A 20,653-nucleotide genomic window follows, 5' to 3' on the forward strand; every position below is an offset into this window, starting at 1 on the left:
GGGACCATGCTTAGTTTAGTAATCACTTTTTGGATACTAGATTTTTGTTTTATTTATTTCTTTTTAATTTGTGAGGTTACATTATACTTGTTTAAATAAGACTTTAGGAATTCACCCACCTAAAGAAACAGAAGTATTTCCCACTAAGACTTATGGCATTTATTCTATTAAATGCTCCATTAGAGAAGAAAATGTATAGCTGTAGTTAGTGTGGTTATTTTATGTTTGTTAAATCTACTTGTCTGCTGAGAAACCTACGTGCAGGTCAAGAAGCAACAGTTAAGAACAGACATGGAACAACAGATTGGTTCAGAATTGGGAAAGGAGTATGACAAGGCCGTACGTATATTGTCACCCTGCTTATTTAACTGCTATGCAGAATACATCATGTGAAATGCTTGGCTGGATGAACCACAAGCTGGAATAAAGATTGGCAGGAGAAGTAACAACCACAGATAATGCAGATGATACCACTCTAATGGCAGAAAGTGAAGAGGAACTAAGGAGCCTCTTATGAGGGTGAAAGAAGAAAGTGAATAAAATGGCTTAAAACTCAGCATTCAAAAAACTAAGATCATGGCATCCAGTCCCATCACTTCTTGGCAAATAGATGGGGAAAAAGTGAAAATAGTGACAGATTTTATTTTCTTGGGCTCAAAAATCAATTTGGATGGTGACTGCAGCCATAAAATTAAAAGACACTTGCTCCTTGGAAGGACAAACCTAGACAGCATATTAAAAAGCAGAGACATCACTGTTGGCAAAGGTCTATAGTGAAAGCCGCAGTTTTTCCAATAGTCACATACAGATGTGAGAGTTGAACCATGAAGAAATCTGAGCACTAAATAAGTGATAGTTTCGAATTGTGATGCTGGAAAGACTCTTTGAGAGTCCCATGGACAGCAAGGAGATCAAACTAGTCTATCCTAAAGAAAATCAACCCTGAATATTCTTTGGAAGGACTAATGCTGATACTGAAGCTCCAGTACTTTGGCCACTTGATGTGAAGAGTCAACTCATTGGAAAAGACCCTGATACTGGAAAAGATTGAAGGCAAAAGAAGGGGGTGACAGAGGATGAGATGGTTAGCATCACTGACCTCAGTGGACATGAGTCTGAGCAAACTCTGGGAGATGGTGAAGGACAGGAAAGCCAGTGCTGCAGTTCATGAAGTTGTGAAAGAGTCAGGCATGACTTAGTGACTAAACAACAACAAAAATCTAAATGTGGCACCAGTAATTAGAAGGGAAAAATTGCATTTTGCAAGGTTTTTCCTCTCTTTTTAAAAAACTTTTTCATTATCGAGGGATTCATTATTCAGCAATTGCATGGCCTTTGTGATAGCTTATGGTGAATGGTGTTGGGTTCGTGATCTCCAAAGAAGATTTAACTTCGGGACCAGGAACCAGGCTTGATCACTCACAAGCTTTTTTTAAATAGGGACAGAGAAAAAAAGGGGGAGAGAAATCTTCTGACACAGACATCACAAGGGGGATATAGAGTGCCCCCCTTGCTAGTGTTAGCAAGGAAGTTATATACTTTATTAATTGGTTATTACAGTAAATCAGAAGAATGGTTCAAGGTTGTTAAGATCTTACTAGACCCACTCCTATAACTTACATTTTAAGGTAACAGGATTAGCCAGAAGGTTTCCAGGAAGGAGAAACTGTCCTCAAGCAGGACACATTGTTGTTTTATAATCCTTAGTACAGAGTTTAAACTGAGTTGTTTGTTGCGTAATCATCAGTTCTGGGCTTGAAGAAAAAAATGTTTTATGTGACTAAGGAATGTAGACAAAAAAAAGATGTTTGTCCTCTCCTCCTCCTTGAGAATTCCAGACCTCTGTTTCCACTTTGAGAGCCCCAGACTCCTTTCTCCTCCTCGGGGACCCCGGACTTCTTATCAACATGCCTAGGAATTGACTCTCATTCCCTCCTTTTCTTTTAGGAGAATTATGTTGCCAAGGGAAAGGGGCGTTGTTTTTGTTGCATAACTACTTCCTGCTGTTGAGGGGTGTAGTCCCTAAATTGTTAAAGCAACGTATTCTGCTAATCCTCATATGGAGTGTCTCTGATTCAGGGGCCCCAAGTAATAGCTGGAGGAGGCTGTGGCACTCGTAGGAGCCTGAACAACCATTTGTAACTTAAAAGCTTTCAGATGGTTAGAAACAAACTCCATTTTAGAGTTACAGATGTAAGGCAAAACAGTCATTAAACAAGTTAAAACCTTATCAAAATTAAAAGTTACATTATGTCCATAGTTAAGGTACAATATGTTATACCAGTCCATGTTAGGATTGCTGGATGTCATCACAGAGTTGAAGAAAGTCTTTTGCTTGAAGTGGAGAAACCCACCATGGGAAGTCTTTAATTGATGAGAAGGGGTAGTGCTCCACAGACCCAGCAATTATGATTCCAGTATTATGGAATGTGGTGTAGAAATGTGCCCAGGACAGGAATGCGTTGTCTTGAGGGTCCAATGGCAGACTCAGGACTTTTGGAGTCAGCAGAAGCAAACCTACATAGATTCTCAGACCCATGTCCGTTCCTGGCTCAAACACTGGCTTGTTTGACTCAAAGGCTGGGTCAGGAGTTAACCTCCCGGTAATGTCACTGTAGATGGTGATTGCAGCCATGAAATTAAAAGATGCTTACTCCTTGGAAGGAAGGTTATGTCCAACCTAGATAGCATATTTAAAAGCAGAGACATTACTTTGCCCACAAAGGTCCGTCTAGTCAAGGCTATGGTTTTTCCAGTGGTCACGTATGGATGTGAGAGTTGGACTGTGAAGAACACTGAGTGCCGAAGAATTGATTCTTTTGAACTGTGGTGTTGGAGAAGACTCTTGAGAGTCCCTTGGACTGCAAGGAGATCCAACCAGTCCATCCTAAAGGAGATCAATCCTGGGTGTTCATTGGAAGGACTGATGTTGAAGCTGAAACTCCAATACTTTGGCCACCTCATGTGAAGAGTTGACTCATTCGAAAAGACCTTAATGCTGGGAAGGATTGGGAGCAGGAGCAGAAGGGGACGACAGAGGATTAGATGGCTGGATGGTATCACCGACTCGATGGACATGGGTTTGGGTAAACTGTGGGAGTTGGTGATGGACAGGGAGGCCTGGTGTGCTGCTATTCATGGGGTCGCAAAGAGTCGGACATGACTGAGCGACTGAACTGAACTGAATGTCTGTTGTAAAGGCTGAAAGCTGAGTCACATAGTTAGTTCTAAGGCTTTAGGACCTATGACAATATCTGTGTGCAAAACCAGTCTGTCATTGAGGTAATCCCATTTTGGGGGCAGTTCATACCCTCATTGTTAAAGGTATGGGTAAAACTAAGCCCACTGTCTTGTGTTTCCTGAGTTAGCTTACCAAGATGCCTCGTGATAATGTCATTAGTCTTTTCAACCTTTCCTGAAGATCGGGGTCTCCAGGAACTGTGTAAGTGATACTCTATTCCTAGAGCTTTCGACATGCCTTGAGTTACAGCAGCTTTAAAGATGGAGCCATTGTTCCTCTGAACTTTAGAGTTTAAGATCCCACTTACATCATGAGAAGTCAGTACATTAAGATTTCGCCCATTAGTAAACTTACGAGCTTTAGGCATTCGCAAAACAGTAGTAGCAATTACCCTTAGCCAATGTAGCCATAGCCTTTTTTCAGTAACAAACAAACTAAACTCTGATTCTATGGGCAAGCTCAAAGCGGGAGCCTGCAAGAGAGCAGTTTGAAGAGCCTTAGAAACCCTTTGAGTATCTGGGGACCAAATCAGCTTGTCGGTTTGGGCCTGCTGAGTCTCAATTATAAGTTTAGAGGCTGGGCAAATTCCCCATAACCCAGAATCCAAATGAGGCAATAGCCTATAATGCCCAAGAACCCTCTCAATCTTCTTAAAGTCATAGGTAGAGGATGATTTAGTATAGATTCAACTCTAGAAAGCAAACTTCAAATCAGTGACTAAAAAATATTTCGTTCAGTCAGAAATTTCAGACAGTGAAGTATCAGGATTAGGCACTTACTATTTGTATATCTTGAACAAGTCTTCATTTATCATTTAACTTTTTTTTTACACCCAAAATAGGAGTGCTGCATGGACTGTAACAGGGAATTAATAGTCCTTGTTCCTTTAAATTTTCAATGATGGGTTTTAACCCTTCCTTAACCTCAGGTTTTAATGGTTACTGCTTTTGATGTGGAAGTAGGTGAAGGTCTTTGAGTTTAATAACGACAGGAACAGCATTTTGTGCTTGACCCACAGTTTTTCCATCAGCCCACACTTTAGGATTTACATTTTCTTCAGTTATAAGCACAGGTTCCATATTCATGAAAACAGAGGCCTGGACCTTGTTCAGTATATCCCTCCCCAGAAGGGGTGGGGGAATCTCTGGAGCGATCAGAAACTTGTGAGAAAACAGTGCAGAGTCCTGCTTGCAGCTTAAAGGATGACTGAAATAATAGTGTTTGGCTCGTCCAGACAGCTGCCCCATTACGGTAGTGGATCGGGAGGAAAGTGGATCAAGGGCTTTAGTGAGCATAAAGTTGCCCCAGTGTCCAAAAAAGATCAATGGTTTGGCCCCCACAGTTATTAACACCCAGGGTTCCTCAGGTGTAATTAGGACGGGAGCTTGTATGGGGACCCCTGGGCACCTTCAGTCCTGATTGTCTTGAGAGTCCAACCCCTGGGATCTGTGCCTCTGTGGCAGTCTCTCTTCCACTGTGGTCCCTTGCAGACCGGACATGGAGCTGGGGGCGGCTTGGATGCCTGAAGGCAGTCCCGCCTGAGGTGCCCTCCTTTCCACAGTGATAGCAAGCCCATCCCTTTTCACCTGGGTCCCTCTGGGCATTCTTCTCAGGCTGTTTCAGAGGAGGTCTAACAGTCATGCTGGGGCTTCAGCCTTTTCCTGGTCTTTTTTTTGCCTCGTATTTTCCTCATATTCTCTACCATAATATACCATCTGAGCCAACTGCAACAGTTTAAAATTTTTAAAGACTGATTTGGTACAAATGCCTGTTTTGGTAACTTACAGTGGATATCTGGAGCCAGATGAGTGATAAATCTTTTAAGATCATTCCTCCCTCTGCACTTTCAGGATCAATGTCAGTAAACTTGTGGAGAGCCTCCCGGAGTCTATCTAGGAATTTACTAGGAGTTTCCTTCTCTCCCTGTTCTATGTCAGCCAGCTTAGCATAGTTTAGTCTTAGTGTGCGCTCACTTGAGTCCTTGAAGATTACTTCTTGCAAAGACTCTGATCCTACCTTCCTTTAGCCGTGTTATAGCCTCAGTCTGGCAGTTATGGGAACTGCTTGGCTCCCAGTAGGGAGGAGAGCTGTTTCATGTTTGCTTTTTCCCTTTGTCTCATGTTCAAGCCATTTATCTCCAAAAGCAGTAGCTTCCCCCAGAACTCGAGATCTCAAGTCAGGAGTCAGCGTCTGTCCTAAGACATAGCCTTTAAATAGTCTCGACTGCTTTGGGACTGTTTGAAATTCTACCTAGACGGAGGCAACCCCTCCTGGAAGGGTGCCCTGATCCTCAGCCTGTTCAGTTGGGAGCCCCAGATACAGGGGCAAGGTAAGAGGACAGGAGGGAGCTGAAGGTTTCACACCCAAATCCTTACCCTTAGGACATAAGTGTGGCATGTCTCACAGAGGGAAAAAGAGCAACACATATGGCACTTCTGCTCACATCTCTTGTTTTCTATGGAACTGGTCTGGTTGTAAAACAGTATCGTAATTAAGAGAACTTTCAACAGGCCAGCGTTTCCCCATCTTCTAAAGGACACTATGGCCATTCAGTATCACAGAAGATCAGTTTGGTATCAAACTTATCCCAGTTTTTTAAAATACATTGTAAAGGAGTGGTTCTGGAACTGTTAGCTCCCATCTGTAAGAGAGAAAAAAGTGGCATCCACAGCCGTGGCTTCTTTCCACCAGAAGCGTCCCTCCCTGCTCTAGGTGGGGGTGTAGACAGACTCTCCACCAAAGCTTTCCTTCCCTGGTCGGAGTTAGTCAGTCCCTTACCAAAGCAGGCATCTTACTCGTCCCCCCTGCTTGTATCACCGAGGCGGGGTGGAGATGCCCCAGGGGTAGGCCTGATAGCATCCCAGACTGATTTCCAGTTCCTTACCACCAAGACATTTGTTTGACTTGGCAGAGTAGTTTCCCGGAATGCTTCCAAGCTAGTCCTACCGGGGAAGCTTCCATCTTACACGTGCCTGTGCACATTCCTGAGTACAGTGCTGACCGCAGTAGAAGCGGTGAGTCATAAAGGGGCGGACAGCCACCAAGATGTCCCTTCTGAGTGTCGCCATGCCAGCATGTGTGACAGCAAAAGGGTCAGCCAGCGAGGAAAAAGCAGTTTCTGTCCTCAAGCCAGTCCTTCCAGTTCCTGTCCACAGATTCCACAAAAGGACTATCTAGGGAGTTGAGACAAAAGCCATCAGAGAGCCTTCTCTGGTCTGCTAAGAGCTGACACTACCAAAAGAAGCCCATTGTAATTCCAGTCTAACCACATCTTGCAATTCCCGATCTGTGTCCTCAAAATCCTTATGGTCACCAGCAGGGCCTCTGTCCACATAGATGGGAGACACAGCCATGACAGAGACTCACTTTCAGGTCGCTGGCCTCTGAGGCCGGCAGCCAAGAGAGTGACCTCTACACTGAAAGGTGTTCCTGGAGCTAGAGCTCTGCCTCGCTCCCAGACGTGCTCTTGGAACTTGCGGCTCCTAGCAAGGCTAGGTGCTTCCATACTCGGGGTCTAAGTAAAAGTACATAATCGCGGCATGGATTACAAGTCCCTTGAAAGTCCATGATCCGGCAGATTACGTTAGTAGTTCTAATTCCCCACGCAATTATGAAATGGTCAAAGAGACCAGGAAAAGGTGACCGAGAAGGGAAAGTTCCGTCCACATGCTTTGCCCATTTCTGGCTGCTCCCCTTGCAGGGACATTGGGTGTCTCTTGGCATTAGCAGGTCAGTATAAACCTCCAAAAAGGTTCCCCTTTTTGGGGCTGCCTTTGGTCATTACGAGGCACCGTGAAACTGCAGAGCAGGGCTCAATGCTTACTTCACGCAGGGGCGTATCGTCCATTCACACAAGCACACTGTAGAGTTAGTAAAGCAGAAAACCTGTGTACAGAGAAAGCAGAGAGAAAGCCCTGAGTGTTCTTACCTTGGCCTGAAGATCCCGGACCAGCCCCCAAGGTGATAGCTTACGGTGAACGGTGTCGGATTCGTGATCTCAGAAAACCTGTGTACTGAGATCGGATTCGTGATCTCAGAAAACCTGTGTACTGAGAAAGCAGAGACAGCTCTGAGTGTTCTTACCTTGGCCTGAAGATCCTGGACCAGCCCCCAAAGTGATAGCTTATGGTGAACGGTGTCGGATTCGTGATCTCCAAAGAAGATTTAGCTTCGGGACCAGGGACCAGGCTTGATCACTCAAGAGCTTTTGTCTAGCTGAGTTTTATTAAAGTATAAAAAGGGAGAGAGAAAGCTTCTTTATGACACAGACATCACAAGGGGGATGGAGAGTGCTCGCTAGTGTTAGCAAGGGAGCTGTGTATGTTTTTAATTGGTTATTACAATAAATCAAAAGAATGTCCAAGGTTGTAAAGATCTTACTAGACCCACTCCCACAATTTACATTTTAAGATAACAGGATTAGCCAGAAGGTTTTCAGGAAGGAGAAACTGTCCTCAAGCAGGACACATTGTTGTTCTATAATCCTTAGTACAGAGTTTAAGCTGAGTTGTTTGTTACGTAATCATCAGTTCTGGGCTTAAAGGAAAAAAATGTTTTATGTGACTAAGACTAAGGAATGTAGAGGAAAAAGAAGATGTTTGTCCTTTCTTCCTCCTCGAGAATTCCAGACCCCTATTTCCACTTTGAGAGCCCCAGACCCCTTTCTCCTCCTCGGGGACCGCAGACTTCTTAACAACTTGCCTAGGAATTGACTCATTGATTTCTACTTTTCATTTACTTATCAGTAGTTGTCTCTGTCTAGTTATGTTTATTTTTAGCCAGCTGAAAGCTTAGATAATACACCAGTTTTCCCCCAATACTTTGATGTATATATATTGATGTTTTAAAGTATTCTTTGTTTCCCTTTTTGTCTTGTCTCTTTTTTGGAGTGCTGGCTCGGGGACTAGTGAATTTCCTGAGTTGTCGTTTGAAGCTGGCCTGTGCTAATAGTTAAATGAGAACTGAAGAGGCTTTCAAAGAACTATGTCTGGTAAACTGTAAAGAGCATTTGCTCCAAAAAATTATTAATGAATTCTCTTGAGATGCTTAGTGAAAGACAAGAGTATTTAGATATTAGTATTTAAGAACCAGTTTCAGACTTCCTGCCATAGCTGTAGGTGTCTCAGGGTAAAAGTGTGCCGCAGCGTCTTTAATTTCTTTCATCCTTATTAAAATGTGCAGGTTGTTGTTTTCCATGATGAATTATGTTGTGGCGTAAGTTTTACGAAGTGCATTTCTTATTCTTAAATGGATATGTCTGTCATCTGAGTTTCTCAATGTCCACCTCGGATGTTGAAGCCTCTAAACCAATTAGGAACCTGCTTATCAGGTACAGTTGTTTGGAAACTCGAGATGTCGAGGACTGCTGACATTGGGCTTAGGAGCTGAGGACACCAGGCAGGCAGTCAGCTACACTTTCTCTGTTTTGTCTACTTTACCTTCCTAGTTATTTCTGCCTTCCTTTGGTCAAGGGTTTATTTTGATAATGTCTGAAGTGTTTCCGTTGACCTTTTTTTCAGCTCCTGGCACTATGAATGTTTTTCGCAAGATAATTTCATTGTTTCTAGTTTTTCTGTGTAATAATTAACTCCACAGATGAAAAAAAAAACCAAACTACAAAACCGTAAAGAATAGCTGGACGTTTTCCATTACACTGCCTTGTGTGGGTGGCCAGTGACATTGGCTCATGAAACATACAGAGTGTGTATGCTCAGTCGTGTCTGACTGCGACCCCATGGATGTGGCCCTCCAGGCTCCTGTGTCTGTGGACTCCTCCAGGCAAGGATACTGGAGTGGGTTGCCATTTCTTCCTCTGGGGGTCTTCCCGACCCAGGGATCAAACCCACATCTCCTGTGTCTCTTGCATTGCAGGCAGATTCTTTACCACTGAGCTAAAGTGTACTAATCAAGAAAAAAACAAATCAGAAATAGCCATTAACATGAACAAATCTTCTTTATTTTATACAGCGTATAAAATTAGTTAAGATGTGGCATAAAAATATTTGTTTTGGTAGCTAAAATATTCATTTCTTCCTTCCGTCCATCAGTGATTAATCTCTCTATGTCCTGAGATTATCAGGTGTTTGGGTTGAACGCTCTCCTGTTGCCTCATTCCTGCTCTCAGATACAGATAATTGTACCTTAGAACTTTGTATTCTTACTACCCCTTAAAGATATTCATGCACTTAATATTTACTAAGTATTTAATACAGACCTGACAGTTGTGGGCGCTGGAGGTTAATGATGAAAACCCATGAGGCCACTGCTCTCAGGCCGCTTGCATTCCTGAGGCCAGACCAGCTTGCTTCCTAGTGCTCGGTACTGTGAGGACGCAGAGCAGACAGATGTGCACGTCCGCTTAGGGGTGGGTACTGAGGTGGGAGAAGGGGAAGGCCAGACTGCTGAGGAGGTCCTTAAGGTGGGACCTGAGTGAGGGAGCCTTCAGGGAGATGCCGCAGCAGGACAGCGGCACTCAGAGACGTGCGTCTGGCCTGCTGGACTGAGGGGTGGCATTGGGATTGTGCTGTGGTACCAGCTGAGGTCAAGAGGAAGGGGGGGACCCAGTGTTTTTTCCTTTTAGGTCATGTTGATGGGTTTAGATTTTCTTCTCAGTGCAGTGGGAAGTTATGAAGGTTTTAAAAAATAAAGTTGACTTGGGATTAGGGTGGTGCTGGTGGAGAAAAGTGATTAAAGTCGGCATGCATTTTGGAGGTAGACTCATGGCTTTGCTGATGGATTAGATATGGAGGTGGAAGGGAAAAGAAAACTGAAGCAGTAATGCCTAGGACACTTGAGAGAAATAGGGATGCCTGGGGAATAATAAGTCCTGTGTGTGCACGTGGGCAAGTGAATTCAGTTCAGTCACTCAGTTGTGTCCAACTCCTTGCAACACCAAGGACTGCAACGCACCAGGCCTCCCTGTCCATCACCAACTCCTGGCACTTGCTTCAAACTCATGTGCATTGAGTCAGTGATGCCATCCAACCATCTCATCCTCTGTCGTTCCCTTCTCCTCCTGCCCTCAATCCTTCCCAGCATCAGGGTCTTCTCCAATGAGTCTGTTCTTTGCATCACGTGGCCAAAGTATTGGAGTTTCAGCTTCAACATCAGTCCTTCCCATGAACACCCAGGAGTGATCTCCTTTAGGATGGACCGGTTGGATCTCCTTGCAGTCCAAGGGACTCTCAAGAGTCTTCTCCAACACCACAGTTCAAAAGCATCAATTCTTTGGCGCTCAGCTTTCTTTATGGTCCAACTCTCACATCCATACATGACTGCTGGAAAAACCATAGCCTTGACTAGACAGACCTTTGTGGGCAAAGTAATGTCTCTGCTGAGGGGATGTAGAAAAAAGAGCTGCGTTCTGGACAGGTTACCTTCCAAGAGCGTGTCACATATATTTAGGTGGTGCAGTCAAATGGCGAGTTAAGCTCCAGGGAAACCTTAGTGGTGTCTGGAAGTCATCAGCACGTGGATGGTATTTAGAGCTGTGGATAGATCCATAGCTGGGAAGAGCGAGTGGTCAGAGAATTATGTGGAGGCCCCCACGGGGCAGGACTGCAGCCTGGGAGTGGGGAAGGAGGATGGAAGAGGGGCGCTTCTCAAAGGATGTGCTTCAAGAGCGATGCTGAGAAGTGGAGGGAGAGGGGCAGGGGAGTGACCCCTCGTCTTTGGTGAAGAGGAATCTCTACGGAGCAGTGAGTGGTCAGGTGGGAGTGAGCTAAGTGTGGGCAGGAAGGTGAGGGAGCATCCCGTCACTGCTCAGAGCTTTTCAGGAAGCTCTGTCCTCCAGGGGAGTAGGAGGTGGGTTGAGGGAGGGGTGTTTTTATTTGTGGTGACCATGGTGTTTGATGGAAACTACTGGAGTGTGTACACTGTAGGATTCAGTAGAGTGGGAGAGATGTTTGTCAGGGAAGGGTATCATTGCAGGCCCGATGTTGGTCCTTGCAGGAGCAGAGGGGTGCGGGCCTCAGCGTGAAAGGTGTGGCTGTGAATAGCGCTGGCACTCGGCAGAAGGAAGGGCAGGCGTCTGAGTGCAGATGGAGCGGGGTCTCAATTTGGGACTGAACTGAGTAGCTCATGTTTTTGGTCCTCAGATTATTTTAGAGAACTTCAAGTCCGGGTTTCTTAATCATTGGCTTCTGTGCTGAGTGCTGCTTTCCTGTAAGAGGTGGCCCTGTGAGTTGCAGATGTTTAGCAGACCCTAACCTCCACCTTCAGGGGCCAGTAGCATGCTGCCCCTTCCCCCAGCCCCACTGTCTCCAAGTCATTGCCAGATGCCCTCTTGGGGACAGAGTCATCCCTGAGTGAGAGCCACAGGTCTAAAGTGAGGTTATCTGGTAAAGTTAAGGGGACTTAAGTATAGCTTTGGGTTGGACTGAGCGTTTCAAAAGGTCTCCAGAAGGATGGAAAAGAGAGCTTTACATATACAAATCACTACCTTTTCGTTTCATGAACTTTATCTCCTTTTCCTTTTTTCTAAAATGTTCTTCTTGCGTATTCTCTACTTAGTATTAATTCTTGTTTCTCTCACATTCCTTTGGGTCTTCTGAAGTTTTTTTTTGGTCTCTACTTTGGGAGGCAGAAGTTTGTAAAATGTATCAAGGGCATAACTAGCCATTTTCAAAATGTAGAAGGAAGTTTCATAAACTGAGCTCTTTTGACAGTGAATCAGATACCTTGGAGGCAAGATTGTATATAAAAGCCAAATATACAAATAGTACTTGAGTGATGTTGTATATTTTACACATATTTTTGCTTTAAAATAGTAACAGTAATATTCTCTAACTGCTGCAAGATTTGGTTAAACAAAAGAACCCTTGAGGGTAAAAGACACTAAATGTCAGTGCACCTTTGAGTTTAAATTGTTGTTGTTGTTGTTTAGTGCTAAGTTGTCTGACCCTTATGACCCCATGGACTGTAGCCTACCAGGCCACTCCGTCCATGGAATTTCCCAGGCAAGAGTACTGGAGTGGTTGCCATTTCCTTCTCCAGGGGATCTTCCCAACCCAGGGATCCAACCTGCGTCTCCTGCATTGCAGGCAGATTCCTTACCAGGGAAGCCCATTGATTTTAAATTACCTTCAGTCTTTCTACTTGTGTCTTTTTTGAGGTTATTGTCTTCTTCAGTTTTTAAGTTTAACTTTTATGTGACTGTCGGTGGGTACATTAATACCTCATTGGGTTGTCTTGGAAATTGGTTGGAATCTTGAAGAGAAATAGCTTTAATTATCCTCTGTTTCAAAAAATCTTCAAGTTTCAAAAATCTTTAAAAATTTGTTTTGATATATAAACAATCACTTAAGAAACACAGCTTTTAGGAGCTGCAGTTTTGGTTGTGTTCCTCCATTTGGATACCTGAAGAAAACGTTTCTCGTCATTGGTTAGAATTCACCACAGCGCTGGTTCCAGTCTTGTGCAGTGAGCACTGCTGAGCTTTTATTTTTACCTTTCTGTAGTATATGTTGGCTGTTTCTCTGATTACATTTTTTAGTCAAAGATTGTGAGTGTTAAAGTTATTGATTGCAACTTGTTCTGTTTACCCCCATTCAGAAGTACTTCATGGATATCCATATATACCAGTTTATATACATTTTAGAGATTTTAAGGTCCATGTGGTATTCCACATTATAACTGTACAATAATACCTTTTACTGTTTCTCCCCAGGTGATTAGGTTGTCTCATTTTTTGTTGTTTCTTATTGTTTTCTAGCATTTTAAACAACATTATCCTGTTGTTCATCGGGATCTTTTTGTTGGGGTGCACACTTTCTAGCTGTGGCGCGTGGCCTTACTTGCCTGGAGGCAGATCGGATCTCACTTCCTTGATCAGGGATTGAACCCACGTCCCCTGCATGGCAAAGCAGATTCTTAATCACTGGACCACCCTGAATATTGTTGGGTGAAGAAAGATCAATCAACATTGATTGGTGGAGGCCGTAATTGATGGGAATAAGGGTCAGCAGGTTCCCACGTTCTTATACGCATCCCATTCTGGACGTGGTGAGCTTTCCCGAAGTGTGGGTGCTTCAGCAGAGGCGCCCCTGCCCACGGGGCAGGTGGAAGAGTGGCCTCAGGTAGACGGACACCGTGGACGTGGGTGCCTGGCCACGCGAGCTGGAATACCCACTGTCTGTGGGCCCTGAGGCACTGCAGGGGCTGAGCACTCAGTGCCTCTGGGCCCCTTGGTCCTGTGAGTGCCTGAGGCAGAGGATAGCCCTCCTGCTTGGTGGGGAGTGGATCTGGGCCTGTGAGCTGCCAGGCATCCCTCGGGAGGTCTTGAGGTTGTTCCGTGGGCAGAACTACTTGTTTCAGAACATCCCTGTGCATGATGTCTGTCCTGATTTGTGTGAATCTTTTTAGGACAGATTCCAGCAAAGATGATCTATGTCATGGACTGTCTTTCTTGCTATTACTGTGTGTAGATGGCTTTTCCTCCATGTTTGCCATTGCTGGATATTTTTAATGTTTTAAATCTTGCCATTTAGGCAAATGGAAGGTCACTATGATATTAATAATAGCTTTTCATGCTTTATTAATAAGGTTTAGTAATTGGCTAAATTCCTCCTTGTTGGTCTTTTACAAAAAATTTCTTAGCTCTTTGCCTGTGTGTTTTCCAGATGACTTTTAGAATCACCATGTCAGAGCATTGTCCCTGCTGTTGGGATTTTGATTGGCAGTGTATGGTTTCATGGATTTGGTATTTACAGCCTTTTCATGTGGAAACACTGACGTTTCATTTGGATCTTCTTAATATTGTGTAGTTAGTTGTTTCTTTACATAGTTAACATAATTTTAAAGTTTAGCCTATTCTCAAGTTTTTCACAGTCTTCATTGCTATTGGAGAAACAGTATTTTTATTGTACACTGTGTGTCAAGGTTTGCGTCTGTAGTGCTAAATTTGAGTTTTCCACACTTTTGTTCTTTTAGGCATTTTTCAATTAGAAATTCATAGATCTTGTTATAGGTGTTTATAAGTGAAAAAGGGGAAAAAAAGAAAAACCTAATTTTAGGATAATTAAATGTTACTACTCTGCCTTAAACAACTTGTAAGTGGTATTCTTAAAGTGTTGATGGAACGGAATTGATGTGAATACTAAAATGAGCCTTGTTACTTAATAGCAAGTCATGTAGACTCTCCAGGTTTAATTTTTTATATGCGTAAAATTAGGGTATTCAAAAAGACTTGCTATTATACCTCAGTTCTATTTAATTAATGCAGTTTTTTTTTAAATTTGAGATTAATTTGAATTTTCTAAATTAAATTAATAATTAAAAAATAATTGGGTTGAATGCAAAGGAGTTTAATTTACTCTCTTAGGTATTTTTGAAAAATGTATATTATGCTGAGTATCTTGTTTCTAAGTTACAAATCATACCTGTCACTCTGCATAACAGTATCGCGCTGCTTTCCGTTGCCCTCCAGACAGAGGCCAGAGGACTTAAGGTGACTCACAAGTCCTCAAACCTGCCCCCTGCCCTCCCTCGCTCATCTGTTTTCCCTTCCCTTTCCAGCGCTCTGGTGATTCTATATCTTGCTTCTTTGCAGGGTTTTCAGACTCTCCATGTATGTTCCTCTCGTCCCTCCTTCCCGCTGTGTCTTTCAGATCCTATTTAGTTGCCCTGGGAAGCCACCTCTGAAAGTCAATCAACTTCCATCTCATGAACTTCCTCACAACCACCTGTTCACGCTTGCTCACATTTAGCTGCTAATGAAATTGTCCTTTTACTCATCTGTCCCTCACTTCTTGAAGGCACAGACCATCCCTCTCTGTGTCGATGATACATTTTAAAGTGATATTCGATCATATTAAGACTTAAGTATAATTGTGAAGCAAAAGATGTTTCATTAATATTTCTGTTGTTTCCTTTCTGTCCTAGGACTGGGCCAATGCGAACGTCAGCAGACAGATCGAGGACACTGTACTGTATGGTTACTATAGTGAGTAAATTTCCATGTCATTTCCTGTCTGGGCTGCTCACCAAAGTGTAGAATAAAGCTACATATAAACTTTAATTTTGATATTGCATTTGAGATGACTGTTTCAGCACCAGAAATAAGTAGTATAGAATTCACCTAGTCATCTTGAGGCTTCTGTAAGGTACTTTGCTTCATTACGGTTAGCCTGCCACCCTTCTCTGTAGAGGTTTAGTCATGTTAAGTCTCAGCTCTCTGCCTCTGATACCCTTGTTTGCTAAACTTCCTTACCACTTTCCCCCTTGAAGTGTTGATTTTGAGTGTCTGTATGCCATAAATTTCTTCTAAGTTTTGGCAGTAATAGAGTGTACTGTCTGGGAGTTTGCAGCATCACTTTTTTTTTTTTTTTTATATTTTTGAATCTTCTTTCTCTTTTACTTTTTAAATTATAAAAATATGATAACACATCTATAGGAAATTTGGAAAAGACAGAACAAAGTTACATATAGTTACACCATTTATTACAATTATTTTTTTAAGTTGAAGTAAACTCTGCTAATACCGTAAATTAAAAAGAGATGAGTGATTAGGAGAAAAATAAACTAGGACAGGAGGATTAGTTATATGGGAGAAGGAATTTTTGGGTGGCTAGAGAAGACTTTGCTGAAATCAGGTGGAAAACATGAGAGGAAATCCTGACACAGAAGAATAATTCACAAGATCCAATAGCTGAAGAATGGGATTTTCAGCAGAGAATTGACAGAAAGAAGAAATAATAGAAGACACTTCCCATAGTTAGTGGGAGAAAATTAACCAGTTTTTCTACTTTACAAAGGATGAGAATCAAGGTGGTATCAGATTGTTCATAACTGGCAGTAAATCTAAGCAATGCGCCTTTTTTATACTCTGCAGCGCCTGTTAATCTGGGAGTCGGGGGGGGTTGGGGCTTCCCTGGTAGCTCAGCTGGTTAAGAATCCGCCTGCGATGAAGGGGACCCCGGTCCGGTTTCTTGCTCGGGAAGCTCCCCTGGAGAAGGGATTTCGGCTGCCCACTCCAGTATTCTTGCCTGGAGGATGCCCATGGACAGAGGAGCCTGGCGGGCTGCAGTCCATGGGGTCGCAAAGAGTCCGGAGCGACTGAGCTACTGAGCACAGCACAACAGCACGGTGGTCTGGGCCCTTCCATAGTGCTGGGTTAGGGGAGCTATTGATAAAAACCACTTAAGTGTTCCCCAAGTTTTTTCTTTGAAAACATATAAATGAGCTTTTTAAAAACGTTCAAGTGCTGAGTTAGAAAAGGTATGTCCTTTTTTTTTGGTCAGCAGTGAATCAGGAGGTTGAAAAAAATTTTTGTAGGACACTGAAAAAACATCTGTAGAAGTTTCTGTTGATAGGATGAGTTTTTCAAGGATGTCATTGGATTTTAATTTAGCTGCTTCGGCTCTAAATTTGTCTTTTACCTATCTAAAATCTGAAGGACCTATGAAATTCTATTTCTTTGCTATCAGTTCAATTCAGTTCAGTCGCTCAGTCGTGTCCGACTCTTTGCGACCCCATGAATTGCAGCACGCCAGGCCTCCCTGCCCGTCCACCAACTCCCACAGTTTACCCAAACTCATGTCCATCGAGTCGGTGATGCCATCCAACCATCTCATCCTCTGTCGTCTCCTTCTCCCACCTTCAATCTTTCCGAGCATCAGGGTCTTTTCCAATGAGTCAGTTCTTCACATTAGGTGGCCAAAGTATTGGAGTTTCAGCTTCAACATCAGTCCTTCCAATGAATACCCAGGACTGATCTCCTTAAGGATGGACTGGTTGAATCTCCTTGCAGTCCAAGGGACTCTCAAGAGTCTTCTCCAACACCCCAGTTCAAAAGCATCAGTTCTTTGGCGCTCAGCTTTCTTCACAGTCCAGCTCTCACATCCATACATGACTACTGGAAAAACCAAAGCCTTGACTAGACGGACCCCAAAGTAATGTCTCTGCTTTTTCATATGCTGTCTAGGTTGGTCATAACTTTCCTTCCAAGGAGCAAGCGTCTTTTAATTTCATGGCTGCAGTCACCATCTGCAGTGATTTTGGAGCCCAAAAAAATAAAGTCTGACACTGTTTCCACTGTTTCCCCATCTATTTCCCAAGAAGTGATGGGACCAGATGCCATGATCTTAGTTTTCCGAATGTTGAGCTTTAAGCCAACTTTTTCACTTTCCTCTTTCACTTTCATCAAGAGGCTCTTTAGTTCTTCTTCACTTTCTGCCATAAAGGTGGTGTCATCTGCATATCTGAGATTTTTGATATTTCTCCCGGCAATCTTGATTCCAGCTTGTGCTTCACCCAGCCCAGTGTTTCTCATGATGTAGTCTGCATATAAGTTAAATAAGCAGGGTGACAATATACAGCCTTGACGTACTCCTTTTCCTATTTGGAACCAGTCTGTTATTCCATGTCCAGTTCTAACTGTTGCTTCCTGACCTGCATACAGGCCATCTGTATGCCATGAAGTGATGGGACCGGATAACGTGATCTTAGTTTTTTGGATGTTGAGTTTTAAGCTAGCTTTTTTCACTCTCCTCTTTCACCTTCATCAAGAGGCTTTTTAGTTCCTCTTTGCTTTCTGTCATAAGGGTGGTGTCATCTGAATATCTGAGGTTGTTGAGATTTCTCCTGGCAATCTTGATTCTAGTTTGACAGGATATAAATCCCCTCATCAAAACAGTTCTGTGGGTGGGGCCTTTCTCTTTGTGACACCAATCTGCATTTGTGCTGCAAATCGTGACATGATAAGCCTATCTTATCATGATTTTATCTAGGTGCAGTCCAGGTTTAGGAACCCTATCTTATCATTGAACCTAGAGGCTACTGGATTGATCCATTGTAGCCAAGGGTACAAAGACTTCTGCACTGGAGTGTTAATTCATCAGTCTTTCCAGCTTGTTTTATAGAGAGAATTAAGTCTATAGAAAATGATTTGTGATAATTTTTCTTAACCCTCCTAAGGATAGTGTGTCTCTAGTGTTGTTTTAAATGCATGGGGAAAAATTAGTCTTTATAAACAAGATGACTTAGGGATTTAGGGTTTGATTCTCTGTATAATTTGGATTGTAGTGAGAGGCTACTTTGGGATAGGATAGTTGAGTCACTGATCTAGGAAAAAATTTTGCATGAGAAGCCAAATTATGAAAAAAAGATTTCCTGATGACTGTGGAATGAAGCAAGAAGATTTAATTTAATAATATTAGTGGTTGTTGTCATAAAGTTACTTAATTCCATTTTAGCTATGACTAGTAGGTCTTTGACTCGGATGATGACCTACAGCTAAGAATCATAGCTTTTGAGATGGTAACTGTCCTCCAGCCCAGCTGTTTCCTAGAAATGCTCGATAGTACCTGACTGCCCATTATTTCTCTTCTTCTGCATCCTGAGCGCCACACAGGTTCCAGAGCCTTCAAAGCACTGTTTTACTGTTCCCTTCTGTGAGATTCTGTAGTTGCTCTAACCTCCCGACATACCAACACATTTGCGTTGCCTGACCTTGCCAGGCATTGTGCAAGGCTTTCACATTCAGCGTTTTCTTTGATCTTCAGGAATGTCATTCTGTGGAGGTATTTTCTACATTTTACAGGTGAAGAAATCGATACCTTAAGATGTTACCGATCACCTTATTAGTGAGTGATTAGTCCAGAATGGGTATAATTATAATATTATTATAATGTTTCCTAAGCTGGAGCTTACCGTGAAGTGAGCTGTCTTTTAATAGACTCTTCTGGAGATGTTTGTTACCTATGGGAATGCTTAGCATGGAACCTCTGGGGCAGCTTCAATACCATGGACTACTAGATCACATCCAGAGAGCCTCTGATTACGTTGGCACTCTGTCAGCATGACCAGTCTTCTTATCAGAGAAGCACTTACGTGTTTGGAAGGATGGAAGGCTCCAGGTGCTGGATTCAGCTTTCCCCGAAATCTCTGATCCTCTCTGGGGACCTCAGGTTTGATCACCAGCAACAAATACGTGACAGGTCCACTTCGTTAATTTCTGAGAGAGTCTGCCTAATACTCCAATCTGGATGACTATTGCTTTTCTGTCCTTTGTTCTTTCAAGCGAAAATGATACTATTTGAGAAAAGTGCCTGATGTAGCTCACAATGGAAATAGCACTAGTGGTTCTAACAAGTATGCTGTATGTACACTTCCTTAAACACGGAGCTTTAAAAAGATGAGCGCTGATCGTGGACATCTCAGAGTTATTTCTGCTTAAGGGTACTTTCCTGATTACAAGTTCCCCGCGCTGGTGAGTGCCACGGGGTGAAGAATGTAGTAACTGCTAGTGGAAAGGGAAACAGCATCTTAACGTCATGAAGGTGATTTCATGTGCAGACACCCTGTTTATCTGTGCTGCTCTTGAGGTCCTGAAACCACTTTTTTTTTTTTTTTTTTGAAAAAAAATCAGTCCTGTGTCTTTATTAAAGAAAGTTAGAAAGAAACTAGATCTGACAAACAAGGGGTGAGGTGCTGGCTAGAAGGGAGGGGGCTGAGCTCAGGCCCTGAGGATTCAAGGGCAGACTGATGGCCGGGGAGGGACCAAGAAGATCAGGTCCTGGCAGCAGCTGAGGAAGTGCCTGAGGATGAGCATTCAGGCACTGGGGTGGGGCATGGGGGTGGGTTATCAGCTGGTTCTGCAGGGGGTCCAGGGCCGTCCTTGGACCCCTTTCTTGAGACCACCCTTTCTTGTCTACCTAGATCATCCACTGGTCCTGATCCTGTTCGTTGCCTTCCATGTCCACCTCATTAACCTCTCCATCATCAGGTGACTCATTGTAGTCATTCATCTCATCCATGTCCTGCATGTCCTCATCATCCTCTGAGTCCTCTTCACTATCCTCATCGTCATCTTCATCTTCCTCTTCCTCGTCGTCATAGTGCTCTGAGGCCGGCTTGCCAATAGGTACCAGGTTGTTGTCTTTCTCTGCAATGCTCTGGAGCCAGGCCTGATGCTGCTGTTCTTGCTGCTGCAGCTCTGTCTCCTCCACACAGGGTCGATCCAGATTAAACCACAGTGTCTCAGTCACACGGGGGAAGAGTGAGGGGAACAAGGTGGACATGGCTCCTAGACGCGCTGGGAGGCGGCAGCCGGCGGCGACCCGGAAGCACTTCTTTCTGCCTGACCGGAAGAGCACATTTTTAAAGAAACCACATTTTTAAAGAAACTTCTGTTTTATTAATAGAACTTTGGGTATTTTTTTCTGCAAACTTTGTAGAAGTGAATCCTGCTGCGGATACCTCAGCTGCTGATTGGTTATTACCAGTCTGTGGTAACTGAAGCTGCCTACAAAGACACAGCTTCCTGGAGCTCACAGAAGGCTGAGAGGGTAGAATAGCTTGTGTGCATGTGTGTGTGTGTGTGTGTGTGTGCGCGTGTGTGCGTGCGTGCCCATGCATGTGTGCACGCGTGCGTGCTAAGTCACTTCAGTCATGTCTGATTCTTTGCAACTCTAT

At 43.4% G+C, this 20,653-nt stretch overlaps 2 protein-coding genes across 2 annotated transcripts in view; one reads left to right on the plus strand and one right to left on the minus strand.

Annotated features, from left to right (window-relative positions):
- LMBRD1 (LMBR1 domain containing 1) overlaps positions 1-20,653 on the plus strand; it is a 142,290-nt gene that overhangs the window by 8,817 nt on the left and 112,820 nt on the right. Inside the window, exon 3 of the mRNA XM_081530063.1 lies at positions 15,122-15,182. Coding sequence (XP_081386189.1) covers positions 15,122-15,182 — 61 coding nt within the window. The remainder of the gene's footprint in view (positions 1-15,121; positions 15,183-20,653) is intronic.
- Positions 19,581-20,326, minus strand: LOC145521454 (anaphase-promoting complex subunit 15). The gene has a single exon (XM_081530064.1). It carries the CDS (start codon positions 20,257-20,259, stop codon positions 19,894-19,896), a length of 366 nt encoding a protein of 121 aa, XP_081386190.1. The 5' UTR covers positions 20,260-20,326; the 3' UTR covers positions 19,581-19,893.

Source organism: Giraffa tippelskirchi, chromosome 9 (assembly GCF_054371585.1).
Source record: "Giraffa tippelskirchi isolate mGirTip1 chromosome 9, T2T-mGirTip1v1.2.pri, whole genome shotgun sequence".
Taxonomy (NCBI): Eukaryota; Metazoa; Chordata; class Mammalia; order Artiodactyla; family Giraffidae; genus Giraffa; species Giraffa tippelskirchi.

What these genes read in the sequence shown, in the direction of transcription:
- LOC145521454 (XM_081530064.1), bottom strand. Translation starts at nt 20,259, where the DNA reads ATGTCCACCTTGTTCCCCTCACTCTTCCCCCGTGTGACTGAGACACTG.